At 59.8% G+C, this 22,073-nt stretch overlaps 4 protein-coding genes across 6 annotated transcripts; 2 read left to right on the top strand and 2 right to left on the bottom strand.

Annotated features, from left to right (window-relative positions):
- The first annotated feature begins 1,822 nt into the window (after nt 1-1,822).
- On the top strand, nt 1,823-4,488 carry PFN1 (profilin 1). The gene is made up of 3 exons (XM_053892247.1): nt 1,823-2,081; nt 3,538-3,730; nt 4,333-4,488. Exons 1-3 carry the CDS (start codon nt 1,950-1,952, stop codon nt 4,428-4,430), a joined length of 423 nt encoding a protein of 140 aa, XP_053748222.1. The 5' UTR covers nt 1,823-1,949; the 3' UTR covers nt 4,431-4,488.
- Nucleotides 4,489-5,188: 700 nt separating this feature from the next.
- Nucleotides 5,189-9,957, bottom strand: RNF167 (ring finger protein 167). Of its 3 annotated transcripts, XM_019413719.2 has the most exons (10): nt 9,733-9,957; nt 9,101-9,600; nt 8,938-9,018; nt 7,384-7,509; nt 7,179-7,266; nt 6,911-7,001; nt 6,616-6,721; nt 6,380-6,473; nt 5,787-5,867; nt 5,189-5,691 (listed from the first exon to the last, which is right to left on the bottom strand). In XM_019413719.2, exons 2-10 carry the CDS (start codon nt 9,182-9,184, stop codon nt 5,390-5,392), a joined length of 1,053 nt encoding a protein of 350 aa, XP_019269264.2. In that variant the 5' UTR covers nt 9,185-9,600; nt 9,733-9,957; the 3' UTR covers nt 5,189-5,389. The 3 variants fall into 3 exon arrangements, with proteins under 3 accessions (XP_019269264.2, XP_019269266.2, XP_019269267.2); XM_019413721.2 differs by lacking the exon at nt 7,384-7,509; XM_019413722.2 differs by lacking the exons at nt 9,101-9,600; nt 9,733-9,957 and having other exon boundaries at nt 5,787-5,920; nt 7,436-7,509; nt 8,938-9,024.
- A 122-nt stretch (nt 9,958-10,079) lies between these two features.
- SLC25A11 (solute carrier family 25 member 11) lies at nt 10,080-12,807 on the top strand. The gene is made up of 8 exons (XM_019413730.2): nt 10,080-10,303; nt 10,877-11,029; nt 11,115-11,321; nt 11,502-11,592; nt 11,680-11,770; nt 11,855-11,954; nt 12,035-12,086; nt 12,193-12,807. The coding sequence occupies exons 1-8, from the start codon at nt 10,209-10,211 to the stop codon at nt 12,346-12,348; spliced, it is 945 nt and encodes a 314-aa protein (XP_019269275.1). The 5' UTR covers nt 10,080-10,208; the 3' UTR covers nt 12,349-12,807.
- A 2,302-nt stretch (nt 12,808-15,109) lies between these two features.
- On the bottom strand, nt 15,110-17,623 carry GP1BA (glycoprotein Ib platelet subunit alpha). Its single transcript, XM_053892246.1, is given in 3 exon segments — nt 15,110-15,839; nt 15,842-16,994; nt 17,259-17,623. Coding segments are annotated over 2 exon segments (1,842 nt in total). The 5' UTR covers nt 16,989-16,994; nt 17,259-17,623; the 3' UTR covers nt 15,110-15,144.
- Between the last annotated feature and the right edge of the window lie 4,450 nt (nt 17,624-22,073).

Genomic DNA, 22,073 nt, shown 5'->3' with positions numbered 1-22,073 from the left:
CGGGGGCGTGGGCAAGCTTTGAGGTGTAAACCCCCCACTCGGAAGGCGAGAGAGTCTCACCTCTCCGGGTCCTCATCGCGGCCTCTCTCGGCCGCACCCCACCCTCCCCGCTCCGGGCGGGCGAGGGGGGTGGGGGAGGGGGCGGGGAGACGAATTTAGACGGGCCCCCAAGAGTTGGCGCGGCTCCCTACTGATAGCGCTGGGACAGCACTTGTCGCCCAGCGTGGAGACTGGCAGACGGGGAGCCTCTCTCCCGGCCGACCTCGGGCGCTTCGGGGCGCGGCCCCCGCCCGCCAGTGAATGACGTTAACCGGGAGTGCACAAAATGAATGGCGGGAGGACGGGTGGCCCCTGCGGGGAGGTGGGTGTCTGCCGGGGCGCGCACCCGCCCCTCCCCCCACCCCCGGCCGCGCCCTCCCGGGATTTTTCCGGCCCGGGGTCGGGGGTGCGGCGGGGCAGAGGTCGGGAGCCGGCGGGCGGGGAGCGCCGCCACGTGCCCGAGCGCCGGCCCCGCCCGAGCGTCCCGGTGACTCAGCCGCGCGGCTGTCGAGGAACGGGCTCGGGGGGCGTCGGTGCCGGGAGCTCGGGGCGGCCGCGCGGGGTCGCGCGCCCCAGGCCTGGGAGGACCAGCGGGACGCCCCTCCCCCAGCACCGGAAGCGGCCCAGCCCCTCGGCGCCCGGCGCGCGCGCGGGGCTGCCCCACCTGAGGCGCCGCGGGGCCCTGCCCACCGCTCCGCGCCCGGCGCCGGGTGCGCTCGCCGCGCTCAAGTTCTCAGCCGAAGTTTTACCGAAAAGAAGGAAAAAACCCAAGGGGCCCAAACGGGAAGGGACTTTCCCCTGACTGAAAAAGTTGCAAAGCGTGAGGCCTCTTGGTATTCTTCCGCTCTGAAAAGTAGTCCCGCCCCTCCGTCCCGCGCGCGATGACCTCGGCGGCGCCGGGTCGAGGGGCGCGGCCGGGGGCGCGAAGTGCTCGGCCGGGGAGCCCGGGGAGTGGGGGTGAGGCCTGGGACCGGAGCTGACCCCGCGGAGGGTCACCCCCGGGAGCTCGGCTTGTGCCACTCGGGCTGATGCTAGAGACACGGGTGTCCCCGCGGGGATGCCTTCAGCTCCGAAAACGGCCTGGGTATTTGTCACATCCCTCTTGGCTCCCGCGCGCCTTAGCTGCCTATAGCCGAGCGGAGCAGCGGCGCCGCCGCCCCCTCCGGTCGGCGGGAGACGCGTCCCCGGCCCGCCCGCCTCCGCGGGGGGTCCCGCCGCCCGCTTCCCCGCGCGCCCGCGCAGCCGGCCGCTGGCTCCAACCGCCCCGCGCCCTCCCGCCCGGCCCGGCCCGGCCCCGCGCAGGCGCGGGCGCACGCGCCGCCGCCGCCGCTCCTGCCCTCCGGCGGAGGTGGGGGAAGGGGGAGCCGTTCCGTTTAACCCTGAGCGCCCCGCACCCTCTTCGTTGCGCCCAATTCGCAGCTCGCCAATTCCTCCTTTCACTTTCCTTCCTCCCTCGGGCTCACTCCCTTCCCCGACACCAAAGTCCGATTTATAGTCCAGGCGAAGTGGAGCGAGCCCGGACCCTAACCTTCCCCTGCCACCGCCCACCGCCCCCTCCCCCCCCATCCTTTTACATAGCTTTCCACCCAACTCTGCAAATTTTGCAATAGGGGGAGGGATTTTTAAAATTGCATTTGCAAAGTTCGGTCTCTGGGCAGGCGAGAGGGGGAGGGAGGGAACGGGGAGCAGGCCCCGCCCCTGCCGCCCTTTGCAAATAAAAATCTAGGGGGGGGGGGGGGGGAGGAGCAGGAAGTGGCGGTGCGAGGGCTGCTGCACAGCTAGCAGAGCCGCGGTCCGGACGGCAGCGCGTGCCCCGAGCTCTCCACCTCCCCCCGCCCGCCAGCCCGAGGCCCCCGAGCCCAGCCCGCGGCCCCAGCAGCAGCGCCCAGAGCAGCCCCAGCAGCAGCGCCATGGCCGGGTGGAACGCCTACATCGACAACCTCATGGCGGACGGGACCTGTCAGGACGCGGCCATCGTGGGCTACAAGGACTCGCCCTCCGTCTGGGCCGCCGTCCCCGGGAAAACCTTCGTCAACATCACGGTAGTGCGACGCCCGCGCGCCCCGGGGCACCGGCCGGCCCGGACCCGGAGGGAGGGACTGGGGTGGGGGCGGGCGCGGTCCGGGGAGGACGGCGCAGGGCCGCCACCGGGTCCTGGCCCCGGACACGGCGCGGATGGCGGTTGCACGTGAGCGGGCCCTCCGCTGCCCCCCGAGCCCTACGCCCCGGGGCGGCGGCGCCCGTGCCTCCCGCCGCCCCGCTCCCCGCGACGGGGCGTTACATCCGGGGCACAGGGCGGGGAGGGGCGCGCCGCCCGGTGCCGAGGCCCACTTCCGCCTCGTCTAGGGCGGGGCGGGCTCCGCCGGGGCCGGGGACCGGCCAGGCGCCTGGGGACCCCCGGCCCCGCTTCCGGCGGCCGGCTCTCGCCCCGCCACCTTTGTTCCTCCCGCCGCGGGAGGGAGCCCCGGGCGCGTGGCCTGGGTCGCACGCCGGTCCCCGGGGCTCCCCGCCCTCCCGGCTCCGTTAGAGAGGGCGAGGCCGCCACACGCCCCCCCCCCCCCCCGGGTCGGCACGCCGTGCCCCGCATTCCTGGGAGGCCCGTCCCGGAAGTCCCCTCGCCCTCCCTTCCCGCCATCCGGCGGGGCCCGGAGCGGGGGAACTTTGTGGGAAGTTGTAGGGCAGCGTGAGCTGAGGAATGAGGGATGACTCCTGCTGTCCCCATCACCACCTCCCCTGTCCACACTGCCCGGAAGTGGGGAGGGGGAGCGGAAGTTCGGGAGGGGGGGAAGGGGATTTCCGGGCGGGAGGGGACCGGATGTGGGGGTTTGGGGGGTTAGGGGGAGGGGGGAGAAAGGTTCCCTGGGGTAGTGGACCCGAGGGCTGGGTTTGCGGGTGTAGCCCTGGGCCCCCTTCAGAAGTTTTCCAACTTTCCCGGAAGGCCCCCAGGGCTCTGCTTCCTCATCTTGGGGCACAGATACCTGGACCTACCCTAAGTCACTTGGAGACCCAGGCGTCCGGGCCCCTAACAACTCCTGCAGAACCTTTGACCAAATAAGGGCAAAGTTGCTTCTCCTGCTTCGCCCGCCCCCTCCCTTCCCCTCTGAGCTTCTGCTTTTCCTGAAGGAGAGTTCTGTGCATCCAAAGGCTCCCCATTCCATTCCACTCCACTCCTTTCCCTGGATTTTGGCCCCCTTTATTTCCTGGATTTGCTTTCCCTATTAAATGAGATCGAAATTTCCAGAGGAATATGTAGTCCCTTCCTAGGACCATTTTCTGGGTTTGAGGACCATGATCTTTTTGTGCACGAACTTTGAACAGCCCTTTTAAGGGTTTTTCAAATTTCTTAGATGTGCACAAAGCAGGTAACCTGTCCTCCTCGCTCCGGGGTGGGGGAGGGGTTCTCGCTTCCCCCTAGAAGTCGGGGGCAGGTGGGTCCTTGGAGAAGAGGGTGGGAACCTCGGTGTACTAACTTTGACGGGCGCTTCGTTCCCCTTCCAGCCAGCTGAGGTTGGTGTCCTGGTCGGCAAAGACCGGTCAAGTTTTTTCGTGAACGGGCTGACACTGGGGGGCCAGAAATGCTCTGTTATCCGGGACTCCCTGCTGCAGGACGGGGAATTTACCATGGATCTCCGTACCAAGAGCACCGGGGGAGCGCCCACCTTCAACATCACTGTCACCATGACTGCCAAGAGTGAGTTTCTCTTCATCTCTCCTGCTCCAAGATCCCCAGTGCACCTCCCGGTAGTCTTCTGGGTTCTTTTTCTGTGTGGTTCCCCCCAGTACAAAGGGATCCTAACAGCCTGCTGGATGCTGGGACGCCGGATACTTCCTCCGGTTGTGTCTCGGTTCCTCATCTTGTAATATAAAGAGTGGAACTGTGTTACCTCTTCAGTTCCTTCCTGCCCTGAGACTTTCAGAGGAAAAACTCCGTTTTCTTGGAAGAGGTAGACTGGTGGTCAGAAGTTGGCACTTAAACTGGGTCTTTTGAATTCTTTTGTTAAAACCTGGAGGCGGCAGGCCCAACCCTGGTTATTTGTAGCCTGAACCAGAGTCCGCGGTATGCAGGCTTTTGGCCCCTAAATTTTAGCTTGTTCCTCTCCAGCTTTAAGCTTGATTTCCCCCTCCTGAAAAGCCCTATTGTTTCAGGGTGACTGACAGCCTGCCTGTGTGTAAGGGGGGGGGGTGGGAAAGAGGAGGTTGGGTTACAGCCCCCAGGGCTGGACAGCTGCTGAACAGCTGGCCGGGGGTGGAATCGGGACACCTGGGTCCTAGCCTCCTTTCTCTTTCCTCCAGCGCTAGTCCTGCTGATGGGCAAAGAAGGTGTCCACGGCGGGATGATCAACAAGAAATGTTATGAAATGGCCTCCCACCTGCGGCGTTCCCAGTACTGACCTCGTCCACCCCTCCCCCCCACCACCCCCCACTGCTTTTGCACCCCTCTCCTTCCCATACACACACGTACACCATTTTTATTTTTTGGGCCATTACCCCACACCCCTTGTTGCTGCCAAAACCACATGGGCTGGGGGCTGGGGCTGGATGGACAGACACCTCCCCCTCCCTGTACCCCTCCTGTGTGTGGTTGGAAAACTTTTTTGTTTTTTGGGTTTTTTTTTTTTCTGAATAAAAAAGATTCTACTAACCAGGTGCTGTGTGGTTTGGCCTGGGTGTCAGGATGGACCGTCCCCATGACCTGCCTCCTTTATTTTGGCTTTGGGTTAGGAGGGGGTTGAGGGCATTACAACCCCCTTTATCTCGGCTTTGGGTTAGAAGGGGGTTGAGTCTAGAAATTTGAGCTTCCTTGCGCCTGGGCCAGGCCTGAGCACCTGCCTCTAGCCTACCTGGTCAGGTGGCCCAGCCCTTCCACAGTGGCACTTCCTAGCTGGACTGGGAGATAATGGAAAAGAGCCAGTCCGTCCCAGAGAATGGGTCCAGGCCTGCGGGCAAGGCAGGGCCAGTTGAGTCATCCTAGTGTGGGTGGGGCTCCCCCTCTCTGAGTCACAGTAAACGCCTGCTGGGGCTGTCCCCATGGCTACAGGTTATTCTCCAGGCACTCTCCTGCCCCTTTATGGCAAAGAAAAGGAGGGGGGCAATTACCCCCAAGGATAAGGAGTTCACCTATGTGAGAATGAGCTCACTCTTCCTCCGTTCACAAAAACTTTTATTAACCCCGAAAATGAAGACCCAGTCCCTCTACACCCTCAACCCCTTCAAAAGGATGGGGTTGGGCAAGGGAGAAACCTGGGGTGGAAATGTCCCCTGTCCCTCAATCCGGAAAACCGGAGGGAGGAAAAGGGGCTGTGCAAATAGGTCTGTGGGGGGGGGGGGTGGGGGGTGGGCAAGGGGATTATTAGACCAGCACGGCCGCTGAAGAGGAGGGAGCGGGCGGGGAATCTGGTGGAGATCCAGGGAAGGCCAGAGGGGTTGGAGCCAGGGAGCCAAAGGAGGTGGGAGGTGTGGGGCTGGAGCCCAGAAGTGGGGTCCGTTCCGAGACAGGCTGGTCCCCTGGCTCCCCTTCTTCATCACCCTCTGGCCCCTGAGTTTCATCCTCCTGTTCCTCGTCCCCTGGACCCCGATGGACAGGCTGCTTGCAGATGGGGCAGGTCTTCCGGGTCTGGGTGAGCCAGGGGTCCACACAGCGGCTGTGGTAGGCTGCAAGAGGCAGGGGGGGGGGGGGGGGGTAGGTGGTGAGGCACCGCGCCTGTGGGGAGGCCTGGGGGCCCGGGCACAGGGAGTGGAGGCCTCACCGTGAGCACAGGGGAGCACCCTCAGCCTGTCCCCGTCCTCATACTCGTCCAGGCAGATGGCACAGACGTCATACTGGTCTCCTGCAGGGAGGAAGGGAGTCCTCCCGCTGAGCCACCCTGAGCCAGAAGAAGAGCTGAGAAAGGGCAGGGTGAGGCCACAGGAGGGCACGAGGAATCGGGTTCGAAGGGAGGAGCAAAGAGAAGCAGAGGTAAGAAGGGAAGTGGGTTTCTCAGGGGGAGGAGCGGAGTGGGGGGCAGGGCTCTGACTACAACCTTATATGGGCACTGGCGGCTCCAGGACCCAGAGACCCAGCCCCCCTCACCTGTGTCTTCCTCGGCCCAGTTCCCCCCCACTCCTGCCGCGCCTCTGCTCTCTCCACCTCCCCTACAGGCAAGGTGGGTCCCCCACTCGTCCCCCAACTCTTCCACTTGATCACCCGTGCCTTCCACCGCCTGCCCTATTCCCGTCCTGTCCTCACCGGCTGTGTGGATAGGGCGAAGGAAGGGTGGCATCTCTGCCCCTGGTCTCCTGAGCTCAAACTCCTTTGGAACCATCTGGGAGAAAGGCCCCGTCTCCCCCTCGTGCCCCTCACCCTTCTGATAGTCGTGCGTGGGAATCTGTTTCAGCTGCTCTTTGGTCAGTCGATTCCGCTGGAGCCGTTTCCGGTGCTGGACACAACGGACTATCTGGGGAGGGGGGGAGCGGACGGATCCACTTTAGGGAGCAAGACTGGGCCAACCCAGCACAAACCACCGCCACCTCCCGACCTAGATCCCGTCTGGCTTCAGAGGCCTCCAGCCCTCCCACCGCACTCCCCGGGCTGCTCACCATCACTGCTCCCATGGCCAAAACCAGCAGCCCCACGATCCCCGTAAAAGGGATGAGGTAGTAGCCCAAAGGGAAGCTGTTGTCTGGGACCAGCAGCACCCGAGCCCTGAGAAAGGAAGACCGGTATCAGAGGAGCGGGAAAGACAAGGAAGAGGCACAGGGTGGTGCTGGGTGAGGCCCACAGACGGGGAAGGCGTGAGAAGAAGGTCCAGAGGCCGCGGATGAAGGGCCCCGGGGCCTGGCCTCCGGGGTGGCGTGGACAGACGGGGGCAGCGGGAAGGAGGGCACGTCCTACCCCTTCTCGTAGACGAAGAGGGTGCGCAGGTACTCGGAGCTCCTCTCCCCGATAAACACAGACGGGATCCAGATCTGCTGCTGGATTTCCTCTGCGGGGATCAGCGCGTCACCCGGGGACCCGGTCCTCCCCTCGCATCCCCTGCTAACACTGCTAACGCGGTGGCCCTTTCGCTCCATCCCGCCCAAAGGACTGACTCGTTTTCCCCAAGCTCTCAGTGCCCCCGCCATCTCAGCCTCAGCCCAGCCGTCCACACCCCCGACCTCACCGCTGTTCCACACCATGTTCAGGAGCTCGTTGGAGTTCACGTTGTGCACCACAGCTGCACCGTACCCCGCCTTCTGAGCATTGAGGACCTAGGGAGACAAGGCACGGGATGGGGTGTAAGGGACCGTCGCGGCCCTCGCCTCCCTCCACTCCCGGCGCCTTTTGTCACCCTCCGCTTCCCAGCCCCCCACTCCACATTCAGCAACCTTGAGGTCAAAGTTGCAGTCGAATCTTCGAAGCAGTGCAATAAAGACTGACCCGTTGACCGGGGCTGGGGGCGGTGGGGCAATGGGGCTGCAGGCATTGGCCGGGTGAGCCTCCACGAGGAAGCCCTGGGGAAGGGAAGCAAACAGCAGTTGGATTTCACCTGCTTGGGGTCCGCTCCCCACAAGGGCCCACCAAGCACACTGGCTCCCCCGTGCTGCACATACTCTGCCCCTCGCTTTTCGTTTGTGGGGTGGGGGCGCCGCGCCCGAGTCAGGTACATCAAACAGCATCTCGTGACCAGACCTCCCACCACCTCTCTCCCTGCACCGGATGGGCTTACGCCCCACACTCTGCGCTGATTCAAACCCTGCCACCTTCCAGGCTCCCACATTATAAACCAATTCTCCACTCGTCCACGTCCCTTTCTCTCAAGCTCCACTTCACATCTCCTTCTGCAGCACAAACTCCTACAGAACATACTCCCCTCTGTTAAAAAAAAAAAAAATCCCCAAATCGAATCACTTGTGCTGGGCCCCACATCGCCAAACTTGACACCTGACTGAATTACAATTTCAAGCCTCCCCACGAGAATGGAATCTTAACCGGTCGATCTGGAATCACTTGGTCAGAACGACTGAGGTCCTCTGTGGGATGGACCCCTGCCCTCCCTTTAAGAAAAGTATCCAGGGGCGCCTGGGTGGCGCAGTCGGTTAAGCGTCCGACTTCAGCCAGGTCACGATCTCGCGGTCCGTGAGTTCGAGCCCCGCGTCGGGCTCTGGGCTGATGGCTCGGAGCCTGGAGCCTCTTTCCGATTCTGTGTCTCCCTCTCTCTCTGCCCCTCCCCCGTTCATGCTCTGTCTCTCTCTGTCCCAAAAATAAATAAAAAACGTTGAAAAAAAAAAAATTAAAAAAGAAAAGTATCCTGCCACAATCACCTTTACTGCTAGCCTAACTTACTTGTTCTGCCTCTTCTTGCCTATAAAAAAAAGCCTTTTGTTTTTGTACACCTTTTCTGAGTCCCGTCTGCTAGGTAGGATGCCGTCCAATTTAGCCAAACTGTTATCTAAAGCAGTCAGACCCTTTAGAAGTCCCACACTTAGACTTTGTTTTTCTGCCTTCAATTATTCAACTACCCATCTTACAAACGACTGGCCCAAAGAAATTCTTGCCGTGCGGCAGCCTTCGTGAAATACCCCAAAACTCCTTATCTAACTTCATTCTCACAATAACCTTGGGAAAACATCTCTTACCCCATTTTACATACAACGACTTCGCCCAACCTCACAAAACCTACAAGTGGCCCCGAAGACGCTACTGAGAAGCACCACTTCGCCCCGCCTCTTATCTATCTCCGTGTCCATCAAAGGGCTCAGAGTTCCAGGAGCCGACTTGGTCTTCTCCCTCCAGATTCTGAATTCCACGCTAGATGTGCTCCTGCACTGAGCTCTTAACCTGCCTCCTCTCCCACCTCCAGCTTCACGCAAGGGCAAGGCTCCTCCACCCCCACCCAGAAGAGAGGATGCAGGGAAACAGACAAAAGGGAAGGAAGTCACCTGAAGTCCCTCTTGGCTCAGGGCAGCCCCAAAGAGCGCTGGCAGGTCTGCAAAGTCCATGCTGGCATTGTGGTCCGAAGTCTGCGCACGAAAGAGTCCACGTTGCCCCTGAGCCTGCAGCCCCGCCCCCCAGTACCCTTCGCCCGCCAGCCCCCGGACTCACCGCTCGAATGAGCCCGCGGGTGGGGGTCGCTCCCCAGAGCACGGCAGCCACAACCACAGGAAGCGGGAAGGCCGCGGGGTGCATGGCAGCGGGAGGGGAGCGGCAGGAGAGGCCGCGTCCCGGTAGCAGGAGCAGCAGCGGAGGTGCGCGCCCTCTCCGCCTCTCCTTCAGGATCCCAGGGGTCCAACCGCCCCCAGGCCCCGCTTCCCAGCTACATGGGGGCGCGGGGAAGGAACCCCGGGTCCGGGAGTGGGGCAGCCAACCCGTTCGGTTGAGGGCGGGGAAGGAGGCACTAAACGTATCCTACTCGGGTACAGGGACAAGCTCGGGAAGGGAGACCAAGGCAAACATAGGTGACAGAAAAACTTCTGGGTGGGGGCGCTCGAGGAGGCGGGACTTCCGGACAGGTGGGCTGTCTTCCCAGCTGCTGGAGCAGGGCTTCCGGGAAAGAAGTCAGGCCGCCTCCAGCACTGGGTGCTCGGGAGGAAGGACTTCCGGTCCTAAAAGGCCGTCGAAAGAAAGGTTAGAGGTGGAGGGAGTGCCTCTGCAGATGCAGGGAGCATCGAAACCCCAGAAAACCTAATCGCTTCCCCTTCAATGCCCGGGATTTTGGAGCTGCCCGCTTTACAAACCTCTCCACTCCGACCGCCGCGGCGGCTGCGGTGCCTTCAGGTCTCGCGAGAGTCCTCACCACACCTTCCCTTCCACGAGCTGTGTGCTTGCCGTGTCTATCGCGAGAGACACTTCCTCCCTCCCCCCCCTCCCCCAAATCTGGCTTCCCGAGGTCACTTTGTCTCGCGAGATCTCCTGACTTTTCCCGCGAGTCCAATTCGGTGAAAACTGCGTCTCAGCGATGGCTTCCTAAACCAGCCACACCCCTTCCCGCACCCAGCCTCGAAGCCCCGCCTTCGGCCCCGCCCTCCTCCCGGTCTCCTTTGCGCCGCGCGCCTGCGCCTGCGCCTGCGCCGGCTTCCAGCTGGAGCTGGACCCGAGAGCCGGAGGGGCGTGCGCGCGCGCCCTCGGCCCTGTTGCGCGCGCGGTGTCACCTTGGGCGCGAGTGGGGCCGCGCGCGCGCGCAGGACCCGGAGCTGGGGGCCATTGAGTGGCGATGGCGGCGACGGCGAGTCCCGGGGCCGGCGGGATGGATGGAAAGCCCCGCACCTCCCCCAAGTCCGTCAAGTTCCTGTTTGGGGGCCTGGCCGGGTAAGCTCTGGCCCCAGGGATGGGACGGGAGGAGGAAGGGACGGGTGCAAGGAACCGGGCCCGGTTCATCTTTGGGTCTGTTGCGGCGAACGGAGCCGGCTCGGGGTCAGCGCGGCCCCCGGCGTATTGTGAGGTCCTTGATGGGCCGTCGGGCCCTCTTCACCCACTGCAGGACCCCTGCTGGTCTGCGTACTGGGTCATTGCTCGGCTTTCCCGGGTTGTGTGGGGTTCCAGGTCATTGCATGGCTCCTGTCGCGCTACATGAAGTCCCAGGTCATGAATGCCCACCTCCTTTCCCCCGGGGTCGTACTGCTTCCAGTTCCAGGTCACCACTTGACCCCCTTGGAACTGCACGGAGCACTTTCATTGCACGGTCCTCGTTGGATCCCTGGACTTTTCAGATCTATTGTTCTCGGTCTGAGTAGAAGCTTATGCACATACCCACTAGTCTCCTGAACGCTTAGTTAATCACGTGAAAGGCTTTGCACTTTGTGATCCCTTGTTGCCAGGTTCCAGTGGGCATTGGTAGGTCCGAGACACGTGGCCCTTGACTCTGCCTCTGCCTTCCTCCAGGATGGGAGCCACAGTTTTTGTGCAGCCGCTGGATCTGGTGAAGAACCGGATGCAGCTGAGCGGGGAAGGAGCCAAGACACGAGAGTACAAAACCAGCTTCCATGCCCTCACCAGCATCCTGAGGGCAGAAGGGCTGCGGGGCATTTACACCGGGTACTGGGGCCACAGGAGAGGGGGCAGGGTATGGGCTGGCAGCTCCTGGCCCTTGGCCTGATGCACTGACTCCTTCGCTCCCCAGGCTGTCAGCTGGCCTGCTGCGCCAGGCCACCTACACCACCACCCGCCTTGGCATCTACACGGTGCTGTTTGAGCGCCTCACTGGGGCTGACGGTACACCCCCTGGCTTTCTGCTGAAGGCCCTGATTGGCATGACGGCCGGTGCAACTGGTGCCTTTGTGGGAACACCAGCTGAAGTGGCTCTCATCCGCATGACCGCCGACGGCCGGTGAGTTCCAGGTCAGGCGGCACCCTAGCTCCATTTCCTGGAATCTAAAGTCAGAGGACTGGTTTCTTATCGTTGGTCTGGAGCTGAGCATTGATGTGTTCTGGCCTCCCTTTCTTTGCTCCTGTGGGGCGGGGGGGGGGGTTCTATCCTGAGCTCGACCCCTTCCTGTCTTCCCACCAGGCTTCCGCCTGACCAGCGCCGGGGCTACAAAAACGTGTTTAATGCCCTGATTCGAATCGCCCGGGAGGAGGGCGTGCCCACACTGTGGAGGGTGAGTGAAGGGGCCGGAGGCTGGGGTGGGGAGGTGGGGGTCACGTCCCCGCCATTTCTGACACACACCGCCCCCTCCTCTCCACAGGGCTGCATCCCTACCATGGCTCGTGCTGTCGTGGTCAACGCGGCCCAGCTCGCCTCCTACTCCCAGTCCAAGCAGTTCTTACTGGACTCAGGTGAGACCCAGAGCCGGGCTCTTGGCCCCTGGCCTGGCCTGGGCCAGCTCTGAGCTGACTGGCACCCCACTCTGCCTCACCCAGGCTACTTCTCCGACAACATCCTGTGCCATTTCTGCGCCAGCATGATCAGTGGCTTGGTCACCACTGCCGCCTCCATGCCCGTGGACATCGCCAAGACCCGGTGAGCGTGCAGGCCCGGTCCCGGAGGGGGATAGGAGGGCCCGCTTTATGTCTCTCAAGCCCCTGCTTCCTCCTCTCCAGGATCCAGAACATGAGAATGATTGACGGGAAGCCAGAATACAAGAACGGGCTGGTGAGGAAGCTGGGCTGGGGCTCAGGCTGGAGGGTGGTGACGGCGGTGGGGAAGAGGGACGCAGCCCTAGAAGCCAGGCCTTAACCCTGCCTGCCTGCCCGTTTAGGACGTGCTGGTGAAGGTTGTCCGCTACGAGGGCTTCTTCAGCCTGTGGAAGGGTTTCACGCCCTACTACGCCCGCCTGGGCCCCCACACCGTCCTCACCTTCATCTTCTTGGAGCAGATGAACAAGGCCTACAAGCGTCTCTTTCTCAGTGGCTGAGGCAGGCAAGGGGCCCGGAGCCGGTGTGCCAGGGCTCCCCTCACCCGCTGCCCCCACAGTCAGTGTGCCCCCGGGGGCCTGGACTCCGCTGCCCTGGGCCCCTGTATTTATTTTTCCTCCACGGTCTGGTCCTCTCCTTTGCGGTAAAGGACTTTGGTCTGTCCTACCCCTGCGTCACCTCGCCCTCCCTGTCCCGATCCTCGTGACATCTCTGCCCCTGGCTGTGCCTCAGAGGGAGCTGGGAAACTCCCTGAGGATTTCCGGTCTCCTCTTGGGTGTTAGTTTCAGGGCGTGTAGGACAGCAGAGGACCCGCCTTCTCAGTGGGTAAACCAAGGCAGAGCTGAGGGGACAGGAGACGGCAGAAGCCGTTGGGACGGTCACAAGGTCTGCAGTGGGAGGACGTGACCCTTCCTCCACCTCACTGAGGACGTGATCAATAAATCGGATTGATGACACCACCCCCAGATCTGGATAGTTGTGAGGGGGGCAGAGGGGAGGAAGCCGGACGGACGAGGGGAGGTCCCTGGGAAACAAAAACCGGAGTTTCTAAGCAAAGTTGTTAAAAGAAGGGGCAAACGCCGCCGTGCAAAACAGCGTTGTCGTCACAGCAGGTAAGGAAAATGAAAGCGCGGGCCCTGCCAGCCACTGGAGTCAGTCCGAGGATGTCAGAATCACCTCGTGTGATTCCTAGGAAAAGCCTCCGGGCTCCCCTGGCTCTTAATGCAGCCCAAAGAGGAGGGAACGAGGAGTCAGTGGGGAAGGCTGACCTGTGGGAAGAGGGTGATTGAAAGAACTCAGCGTGGAGCTGGGGCCCCCAAAGCCTGGAGGCTTGAGGAGATGGGGTGTGTTAGCTAGAATCCTGATCTGAGCCCTACCTTGCGGAGAGTGACTACTCTTCCCGTTTTCTTTAGAAGAAAGATTCCCAGGCGGGGCCTCAAGGAGCCTAAAAACATCCTGGGGCATAAAAGGGCACTGGAAGGTCAACTGGAAGGAAGGCTGGGCAGCCTGAGGCCCCGAAGGCTCCTGAGCCAGGCTGGGGGACAGGCAGGCAGCAGGTGGGAACCGTCTCCTTGGCAGAGCCTCGTCCGGAGAAGAGGTGGGGCTCGGCGGTCTGGCGCCCCCGCCGGGCCCTCCCAGTTCTGCCTCTCGCCTTACCCTCTCCGGGCACCTGCTGGCCTGGCCGTGGCGGCCACTCTGAGACACTGGGAGCCTGGAGCTTGTCCTTAGGAGGTTCCAAGTCCAGCGGGGAGGATGGCCCGCGAGCAGGCGGTAAAGGGAGGAGAGCAGCAGACCGTCGCGGGGTAACGCAGGTAGAGCTGGTGAACAGCGGGGCATCTGGCCCAGCCTGGGAGAGAGGCCTGTGCTAGCGGTACTCGGGCTGGATGGGGCAGCGCTCCTGGCCGGCAGGAGAGCAGAGGCTCAGAGGGAGAATGCTGCAGAGCCGGTGATCTGGAGGTCTGCAACAGCTGGAACACAGGTGGTGAGGCGCCTGTTGCAAGAGGTTCGCTGGGTCGGCGCATAGAAGCCCTTGACGGCCAAGCTCAAGATCGATGTATCCAGGGAGGCATTCCAGGCAGGAGAGGAGCGCGGTCAGGTTTTCAAGCTGGCGCCATCTGGAGAAGGGGGTCTGGAGCCAGAAAGGCTCAGCTTGCACTCCCATTGTCCGGGCTGCAAGCCCTGGCTGGGCTGGCGACCCCAGAGGAGAGAAAGCCCGGCTCGGCGCGCTGGGGAAAGGGCAGAGTCGAGAGAAGCAGGGGGAAGTGGGTTCCGTTTGCCTGTGTTCTAGCTTAGGAGCGGGAGGCTTCACTGAGACCACTCGGTACAACCCACTAAGGTGGGCACATCACCAGCCCCACTCCCATCCGTGCCTCGGACCTGAGCAGAGCAGGAGGCCCCGCCTTGGCTCCTCGGAGGCCCCAGGCACGGGGGCAGCTCCAGGGAAACTTAGGTTTTGAGCTGACACCAGTGCTCGCGGTGGTGAGGGGCTGCCCCCCTGGAGGAGGCAGGGGGCGTGGGTTGCCAGGCTGTTGGGTGAGGAGTGATCCAACTAGGGTGGGGGCAGTGGGGCCTCAGACAGGCCACCGTTTTCCTCTCCAAAGGAAAGCAACTTTTCTTCGTGAAGCTTTTTTTTTTTTTTTTTTTTTTTTTTTAAAATACAAATACCTTACAGTGGTAGAAAACTTAGGAAATGCTAAGCGGAGGAAAAGAAAATAAAACCACTGTGTTTATGCTACCCAGGGGTCATCAGGGCTCACGTTTGTTTTTTTTAATGTTTATATTTTGACAGACAGAGACAGAGCGTGAACAGGGGAGGGGCAGAGAGAGGGGGAGACACAGAATCTGAAGCAGGCTCCAGGCTCCGAGCTGTCACCCCAGAGCCCGACGCGGGGCTCAAACTCACGAACCGCGATATCGTGAGCTGAGTGTTAACCAATTGAGCCACCCAGGCGCCCGGGCTCCCATCTCGATATGTCTCTTTCCAGGTCTTTTCAGTACACACGTGTGAGAGTGCTGATTGGTGCATCTCCTTTTTCCTGAAGCGTCCCCAAGGTGATGGCAATAGCCTAGCGGTCTGGGACCCTCCCCCGCCGCAGCGTGGGGAGCCTTGTTCTATGAGCTCCTGGCTCCCGCATCTCACCACCCCCGCGGCTTTGCCAAGGTTGTGCCCGTGCTATGGAGAAGAGGCTTCGGATAAAGGAAAAGTAATTACCACCCCCACCCCCCCCCCCCAAGCTAGATCCCGACAGGAAAGCCGTCACATCACAGCCTCTCAAGGTCCCCACACCCCCCCAGCCTCAGAGGCTGTGGCCAGAGTACCTAATGCCCACCATGCCCAGCAGGTCCTGACCATGACCCAGACTCAGGGCTGAGGGCCGCCGTCCTGCCACCAGAGGCCCCACGCGGCCGTTAGCCCGCACCCACAGGAAGAGGCTGGAGCGGAAAGTGGGCAGTGAGCCTGCAAGGAAAAGGAGCCAGGCGCGGGGCACAGGCACTTGCTTCCCCCTCTGCAGCTCCAGATGCGTGGTGTATGTGGCTGTGGCCGGGGCCTGTGGCGTCACACGGCGGTCCCGGGCCAGTAGCAGGATAAGGACCGCGGAAGCAAACAGAAGCCAGAGGAGACCCAAAACGTAGAAGCCCAGGGGAAGGAGGCAGCACGTGTCCCGGCCAAGGGAAGGGTCGTTTCTGGGGCTGCGTGCATTCTCTCGAGCCACCCCCTGAGCCTCTGGGAGGGTAGTTGTGGCACGTGGCCAGGTAGTAAGGAATGAGGTGACTTTGGGGCTGGTTAAGAATGTGGTTATTTCAGAGGTGGTTGGGGTGGTGGGGGGTATGGTGGGCTCCGGGGTGGGGGAGGTCGTGGTGGTGGGGGTCGTGGGGGGCTCCGGGGTGGGTGAGGTCGTGGTGGTGGGGGTCGTGGGGGGCGTCATGGTGGGGGTCGTGGGGGGCTCCGGGGTGGGGGAGGTCGTGGTGGGGGGGGGTCGTGGTGGGGGGGGGTCTTGGGGGGCATCGTGGTGGGGGTCGTGGGGGGCTCCGTGGTGGTGGGGGTCGTGGGGGGCTGCACGGTGGGGGGGGTCGTGGTGGGTTCCGGGGTGGTCACGGATATATTCTGACTCTCAGTGGACTCTTGGGTAGAAGACAGATAGGGCGTCTGGCTGTGTGGATAATCGGCAGACGTTGGGTAGAGTGGGGGCCAGTGGGTTGTGCGGGCTTTGGCGTTGGTGAAGAGCATGACCCCAGCCGTGGTGAAGGGGACCTCGTCCTCATACTCGTCGTAGCCTATGTCCGCATCCCCGAGGGTGGGGCAGCCCTTCCCCGGGTAGGTGTAGACCGGTGTGTTGGCCAAGTTGACGCATCGCACGCTTTCCACGTTGGGGGTCATGGCCTTGACGTCTACTCCCTCCTTCCACAAGTAGACGTTGTTGGGGTTGTCTTGCAGCCAGCGAGTGAAGTAGAGGATCTCGCAGTCGCAGTACCAGGGGTTGCTGTGCAGGAAAGCGAAGGGCAGGAGGAGGTCCCCAAAGAAGTTCTTCGGGATGGTCCGCAGCCAGTTCCCCTGGAGGTACAGGGTGTCGAGCTCCTCCAGTCCGTCCAGGAGCCCGGGGGGCAGCTCGATCAACTTGTTGTCGGCCAGGCTGAGCTTCCTCAGCCGGGCGGTGGGCGCCAGGAGCCCGGGCGGCAGCGTCTTCAGCTTGTTGCCGCGCAGGTAGAGCTCGTGGAGTTGGCTCAGGCCGTCCAGGGCACCAGGGGGCAGCGAGGTCAGCTCGTTGAAGGACGCGTCGAGGGTGTTGAGCGCCGGCAGGGCCCGTCCCAGCGGGGGCAGGCTTCGCAGCTTGTTGTGGGAGACGTCCAGGGTCTCCAGCGCGGGCAGCGTCCCGTCCACCTGCAGGTGGGTCAGCTGGCTTTGGCTCAGGTGCAGCTGGGCGAGCCGGGTCAGGGGCAGCAGGGAGGCCGTGGAGAAGGTGCCCAGGGGGTTCTCGCCCAGGCGGAGGATGGCCGTGTCGGCCGGCAGGTCGGGAGGCGGCGCCTTGAGCCCCCGGTTGTCACAGCTCACTTCCACCTGGCTGGTCACCTGGGAGACCTCGCAGACGGACTGGGGGCGGGAAGGGCTCGGCAGCAACAGCAGCAACAGGAGGAGAGGCATGGGGGCCTGGCCGGGGAGGTGGGGGGGGGGGGTGCTTAAGCGGGCACCTCTGGGCCTGGGGCGCTAGGCCCCGCCCAGACTCTAGCCCCCCACTCCCACCCCCAGCCTCTGGGACCCCTGCCGACCGAGCTCCCACTCGTCCTGTCCCCCCCCCCCCCCCCCGCCGCTGCCCTCTCCCACCCTCGCCCCCCCAAAGCCTGGACAGCACCACGTCCTCGTCCTCACCCCTCCCTCGGGGCCCCCGTCCCCCAGCCCCCAAGTCCCGCTTACGGGCCAGCGCAAAGACCTCCGAAGGCACAGAGCTGCTGCCACGGTGACTCCGTCCTTCGCTCTTCCAGCTCCAGGGAGGGCCTGCTCAGGCGGGCGGCAGGAAGGGCTCGGGGAGGGGGAGGAAACGCCAGCCCGATAGGGACTCCTGTGACCCGGGAGCTGTCTCCCTCCCGGACACAGGCCCTTATCATCTCCTCCCACGACTGTCCCCCGCGCTCCTTGTGGCTCCGTTCTCCCGCCGGGCAGACTGGGACTGGACTCCAACCACCACCTTCGCCCGGCTTTTAAGCCTCCGGCCGCCGCTCACTGCCCCTCACTGTTGTCTTCTTACGGTCGCCAGTGTTGACCCTCACCTCCCTCTGCCTTTTCCCCCTGTCTCTAGCATGGTCCCCCCCCCCCCCCACCCCCAACCCACTGGCTCAGTTCTGGCCGAGGTCGCCACTGCCAGCGCTCTACGCCCACTGGGCGCTTCTCCGTTATGATCTTAACGTGTTTTCTGCGACCCACATCACCAGCGTCTCTTCCACTCGGGACTCATGACACACACTCCTCTTCTCTGGCTGGACTTTCTTTGTAGATTCGTCTTTGGCCCTTCGTGAGAAGTTCACCCCCGGAGTTTGGCCTTTGGCCCTCTCCTTTTCTTTCTTTCTTTCCCTTTTTTTGACATTTATTTTTGAGAGGGACAGAGCACAAGTGGGGAGGGGCAGAGAGAGAGAGAGGGGGAGACAGAATCCGAAGCAGGCTCCAGGCTCCGAGCTGTCAGCACAGAGCCCGATGTGGGGCTCGAACCCACTAACCGTGAGATCATGATCTGAGCTGAAGTCAGACACTCAACCGACTGAGCCACCCAGGCGCACCCCCCTCCTCTTGTGCTACACAAACACCTGGGATCACCCTCGTTCTTTTCCTTGCTTTTCAACCACACCTACACCCCAGTGACTCAAACCTATGTCTAGCCCAGACCCCTCTCCTGAGACCCAAACCCCTAGGTCCCCCTGCCCTTTGGAATCCTTGGATGTCCCACAGGCATTGAAGCTGCGTGTTCAAAACTGAGATACTCCCCCTGTTGTCCAACCCAGCGAATGGTACCACCGTCCACGCATTTGGCCGCTCAGTACCAACAGATCCCTGATGGCCACCCTGAACCCTCCCCCTCTCGTTCCCTGTCCAACCTGTCACTAGTCACGCTCATTTCAGCTCCTAATCTCTCTGAAATCCACTTTTCCTGTTCCCACCGCCACCATCGCCAGTCCGAGATACCATTTTCTTTTCTACACCGCACTGCAACAGCCTCCCAGCTGGTCTCCTGACTCTGGCCTCCCTTCTGCCCGACCCTCACTTATCTGGGAAGTTCCAGCCCAGAACTTCTTCCTTTGGAAAGCCTTTTAAGACCTCCAAGACTTGGGGTACCCGGCTGGCTCGGCTGGTGGAGCATGTGACTCTTGGTCTCAGGGTCATGAGTTCGAGGCCCACGTTGGGTGTAGAAATTACTTCAAACAAACAAAACAACAACAACAAAAGCTTCCCAAGACCAGGTTGGGTGCCCATAAGAAAGTCAGCTGCCATGTCTGTTGGTTCTCTTCCCGATGATTAACATGTCCCACCTACTGTCCCCACAAGGGACGTCATGGGCCTGCTCCTGTCTGCTCAGCACCGGTGACACTTGAGCCAGATGCAGTGAATGTCCAGATCTGCCATTTATCTCATTAGCCTGCTGCAAAGAGTACCTGAAACCATGGAGAAAGCAAGGAGTCAAGCAGCAGGAAGTGAGGTGATAAGTTGCAGAGAGAGAGACACCAGGGTGTGGAGTAGGGCCCCTGGGGCTGCTGAGCTTTGCTACATTTGTATGGGTCAGGGGTTTCGCGTGAGCCCCAGAGAACATTCAGGCTGACTTAGAATGAAAGGGAATTTGTTAAAAATACATTGGCTCCTCCCCGGGCTGTACCCGCTAAGGGGCTAGAGAACCAGACTTGGAATAGGGCCAGGCTGCGGAACGAGTCTGGTGAGCAAAACTCTGCTCCTGCCACGAGACCGGGTCGCTGGAGCCCGCGCTGCTCCAGCTGCTGATACGGAAACTCAGCGCAGCCTCCCTGCCCTGACGTGGTACCTACCGCCTTGGGAAGCCAGGGCTGGGTGTGAGGGGGACGGGTCGTAAGCCGGTGACCCAGCTGCCAGGGAGCCCGGGAAAGCCAACGGCGTTTTCCCAGCTTCTGTAAGAGGAGGCTGCGTCGGCTTCTTCGAAGATGCCCACGTTGAAGGTTTTTGCAGACGTAGAAACGAGGGATTCATACGCTTTGGCACCTGCTGAAATGATCCAGTGTTTTAGTTTCTTCACATGTTAATGTTCTGATTTTTTTTTTTTCTTCTAATCTTGCATCTTTGAATGCCTGGGAGTAACATTAGTTGGCCATTATGAATTATTCTTTTTTTTTTTTTACGTGTATTTATTATTGAGAGACAGAGTGTGAGCTGGCAAGGGGCAGAGAGAGAGGGAGACACAGAATCCGAAGCAGGCTCCAGGCTCTGAGTTGTCAGCACAGAGCCCAACGCGGGGCTCGAACCCACGAGCCGTGAGATCATGACCTGAGCCGAAGTTGGAAGCTTGACGGACTGAGCCACACAGGCGCCCCTCTTTTAATATAATTCTAGGTTGGCTTGCTCACATTTTAGTTAGAATTTTTACATCTAGGGATGCCTGGGTAGGGCTGAGTGGGTCAAGCGTCTGTCTCTCGATAGCAGCTCAGGTCTTTTTTTTTTTTTTTTTTTTTCCATTTTTGAAAATCTTTTCTTTATATTTTTTTATTAAAAATAATGTGTTGTCAAATTGGTTTTCATACAACACAGTGCTCATCCCAACAGGTGCCCTCCTCAATGCCCATCACCCACTTTCCCCTCTCCCCCACCCCCCCATCAACCCTCAGTTTGTTCTCTGTATTTAAGAGTCTCTTATGTTTGCCTCCCTCCCTCTCTGTCTGAAACTATTTTTCCCCCTTCCCTTCCCCCATGGTCTTCTGTTCAGTTTCTCAGGATCCACATACAAATGAAAACATATGGTGTCTGTTCTTCTTTGCCTGACTTATTTCACTTAGCATAACACTCTCCAGTTCTATCCACGTTGTTGGAAACGGCATGATTTCATTCTTTCTCATTGCCAAGTAGTATTCCATTGTGTATATAAACCACATCTTTATCCATTCATCGGTTGATGGACACTTGGGCTCTTTCCATAATTTGGCTATTGTTGAAAGTGCTGGTATAAACATTGGGGTACAAGTGCCCCTGTGCATCAGCACTCCTGTATCCTTTGGGTAAATTCCTAGCAGTGCTATTGCTGGGTCATAGGGTAGTTCTATTTTTAATTTTTTGAGGAGCCTCCACACTGTTTTCCAGAGCGGCTGCACCAGTTTGCATTCCCACCAACAGTGCAAGAGGGTTCCCGTTTCTCCACATCCTCGCCAGCATCTATAGTCTCCTGATTTGTTCATTTTAGCCTTTCTGACTGGCATAAGGTGATATCTCAGTGTGGCTTTGATCTGTATTTCCCTGATGAGTGACGTTGAGCATCTTTTCATGTGTCGGTTGGCCATCTGGATGTCTTCTTCGGAGAAGTGTCTATTCATGTCTTCTGCCCATTTCTTCACTGGATTATTTGTTTTTCAGTGTGGAGTTTGGTGAGTTCTTTATAGATGATAGTAGCTCAGGTCTTGAGCTCAGGTTTGTGGGTTCAAGCCCTGCATTGGGCATGGAGCCTACTTATAAAATACAAACTTTTACATCTAAGTTAGAAAATAAGAGTGGCCCATAGATTTCTTTTTTTTTTTTTAATTTGTTTTAACATTTATTCATTTTTGAGAGAGAGAGAGAGCATGAACTGGGGAGGGTAGAGAGAGAGGGAGACACAGAATCGGAAGCAGGCTCCAGGCTCCAAGCTGACAGCACAGAGCCGGACGCGGGGCTCGAACTCACAAACCGTGAGATCATGACCTGAGCTGAAGTTGGACGCTTAATCGACTGAGCCACCTTGAGTTCTGTTTGTTTTGTTTTGTTATCAGAGTTATGCTGCCCTTATAAATTAAGTTAGAAAATGTTATATTCTCTGGATAAGTTAGAGATTATAGGAATTTTCTGTTCAATGCAGGTTAGGTGGACCCATAAAACCATCTGGACCTGATGCCATTTGGGAGATAGCTTCCCGAATACCTTTCCAATTCCTACTATAATTTTTGGTCTGTTGAGGTTTCTTGAGTCAAATTTTTTGATCCTCCCCCCTTAAGTCAGTTCTGATGTTGAGTCAGTTTTGGTAACTGGTATTTTCTTTCTTAATATATTTTTTTAAAGATTCTATCTTTAATCTCTGCATCCAATGTGGGGCTCAAACACACAACCCCAAGACCAAGAGTCACATACTCCACTGACTGAGTCGGCCAGGTGTCCCAATTAATTGATATTTTCTAATTAAAATATCTATTTCATGTAGCTGTTCAAATGTAGTATTGCACGTTTGAACACTTACACTTGTACCATGTGTTAAAATCTCCGTGTCTGTAGTCGTGACCCCTAATGTTTTTTGTATTTTCTTTCTTTTTCTTTTCTCTCTTTCTTCCCACCCCCCTTTTTTTTTTTCTTCATCGGACTTGCCAAAGATTAGTCTATTTTATTGGACTAGCCAAAGAACCAGATTTATTAATTTTAATAGTCGATTTCTTTTTTTTCCCCTCTCTCTTTGACGATGAATGTCTACTCCCACCTTTAATAATTCCTCGGGCCTTGAGCTTACTTTCATGTTCCCTTTCTACCTTCTTGAGTTCTTGAAAT

This window comes from Panthera pardus, unplaced genomic scaffold, assembly GCF_024362965.1.
Source record: "Panthera pardus isolate Hobbes unplaced genomic scaffold, ASM2436296v1 HiC_scaffold_3, whole genome shotgun sequence".
Lineage (NCBI taxonomy): Eukaryota > Metazoa > Chordata > Mammalia > Carnivora > Felidae > Panthera > Panthera pardus.
Note: the sequence above shows the minus strand (reverse complement) of the source record. Positions and strands in the feature narration are given on the sequence as shown.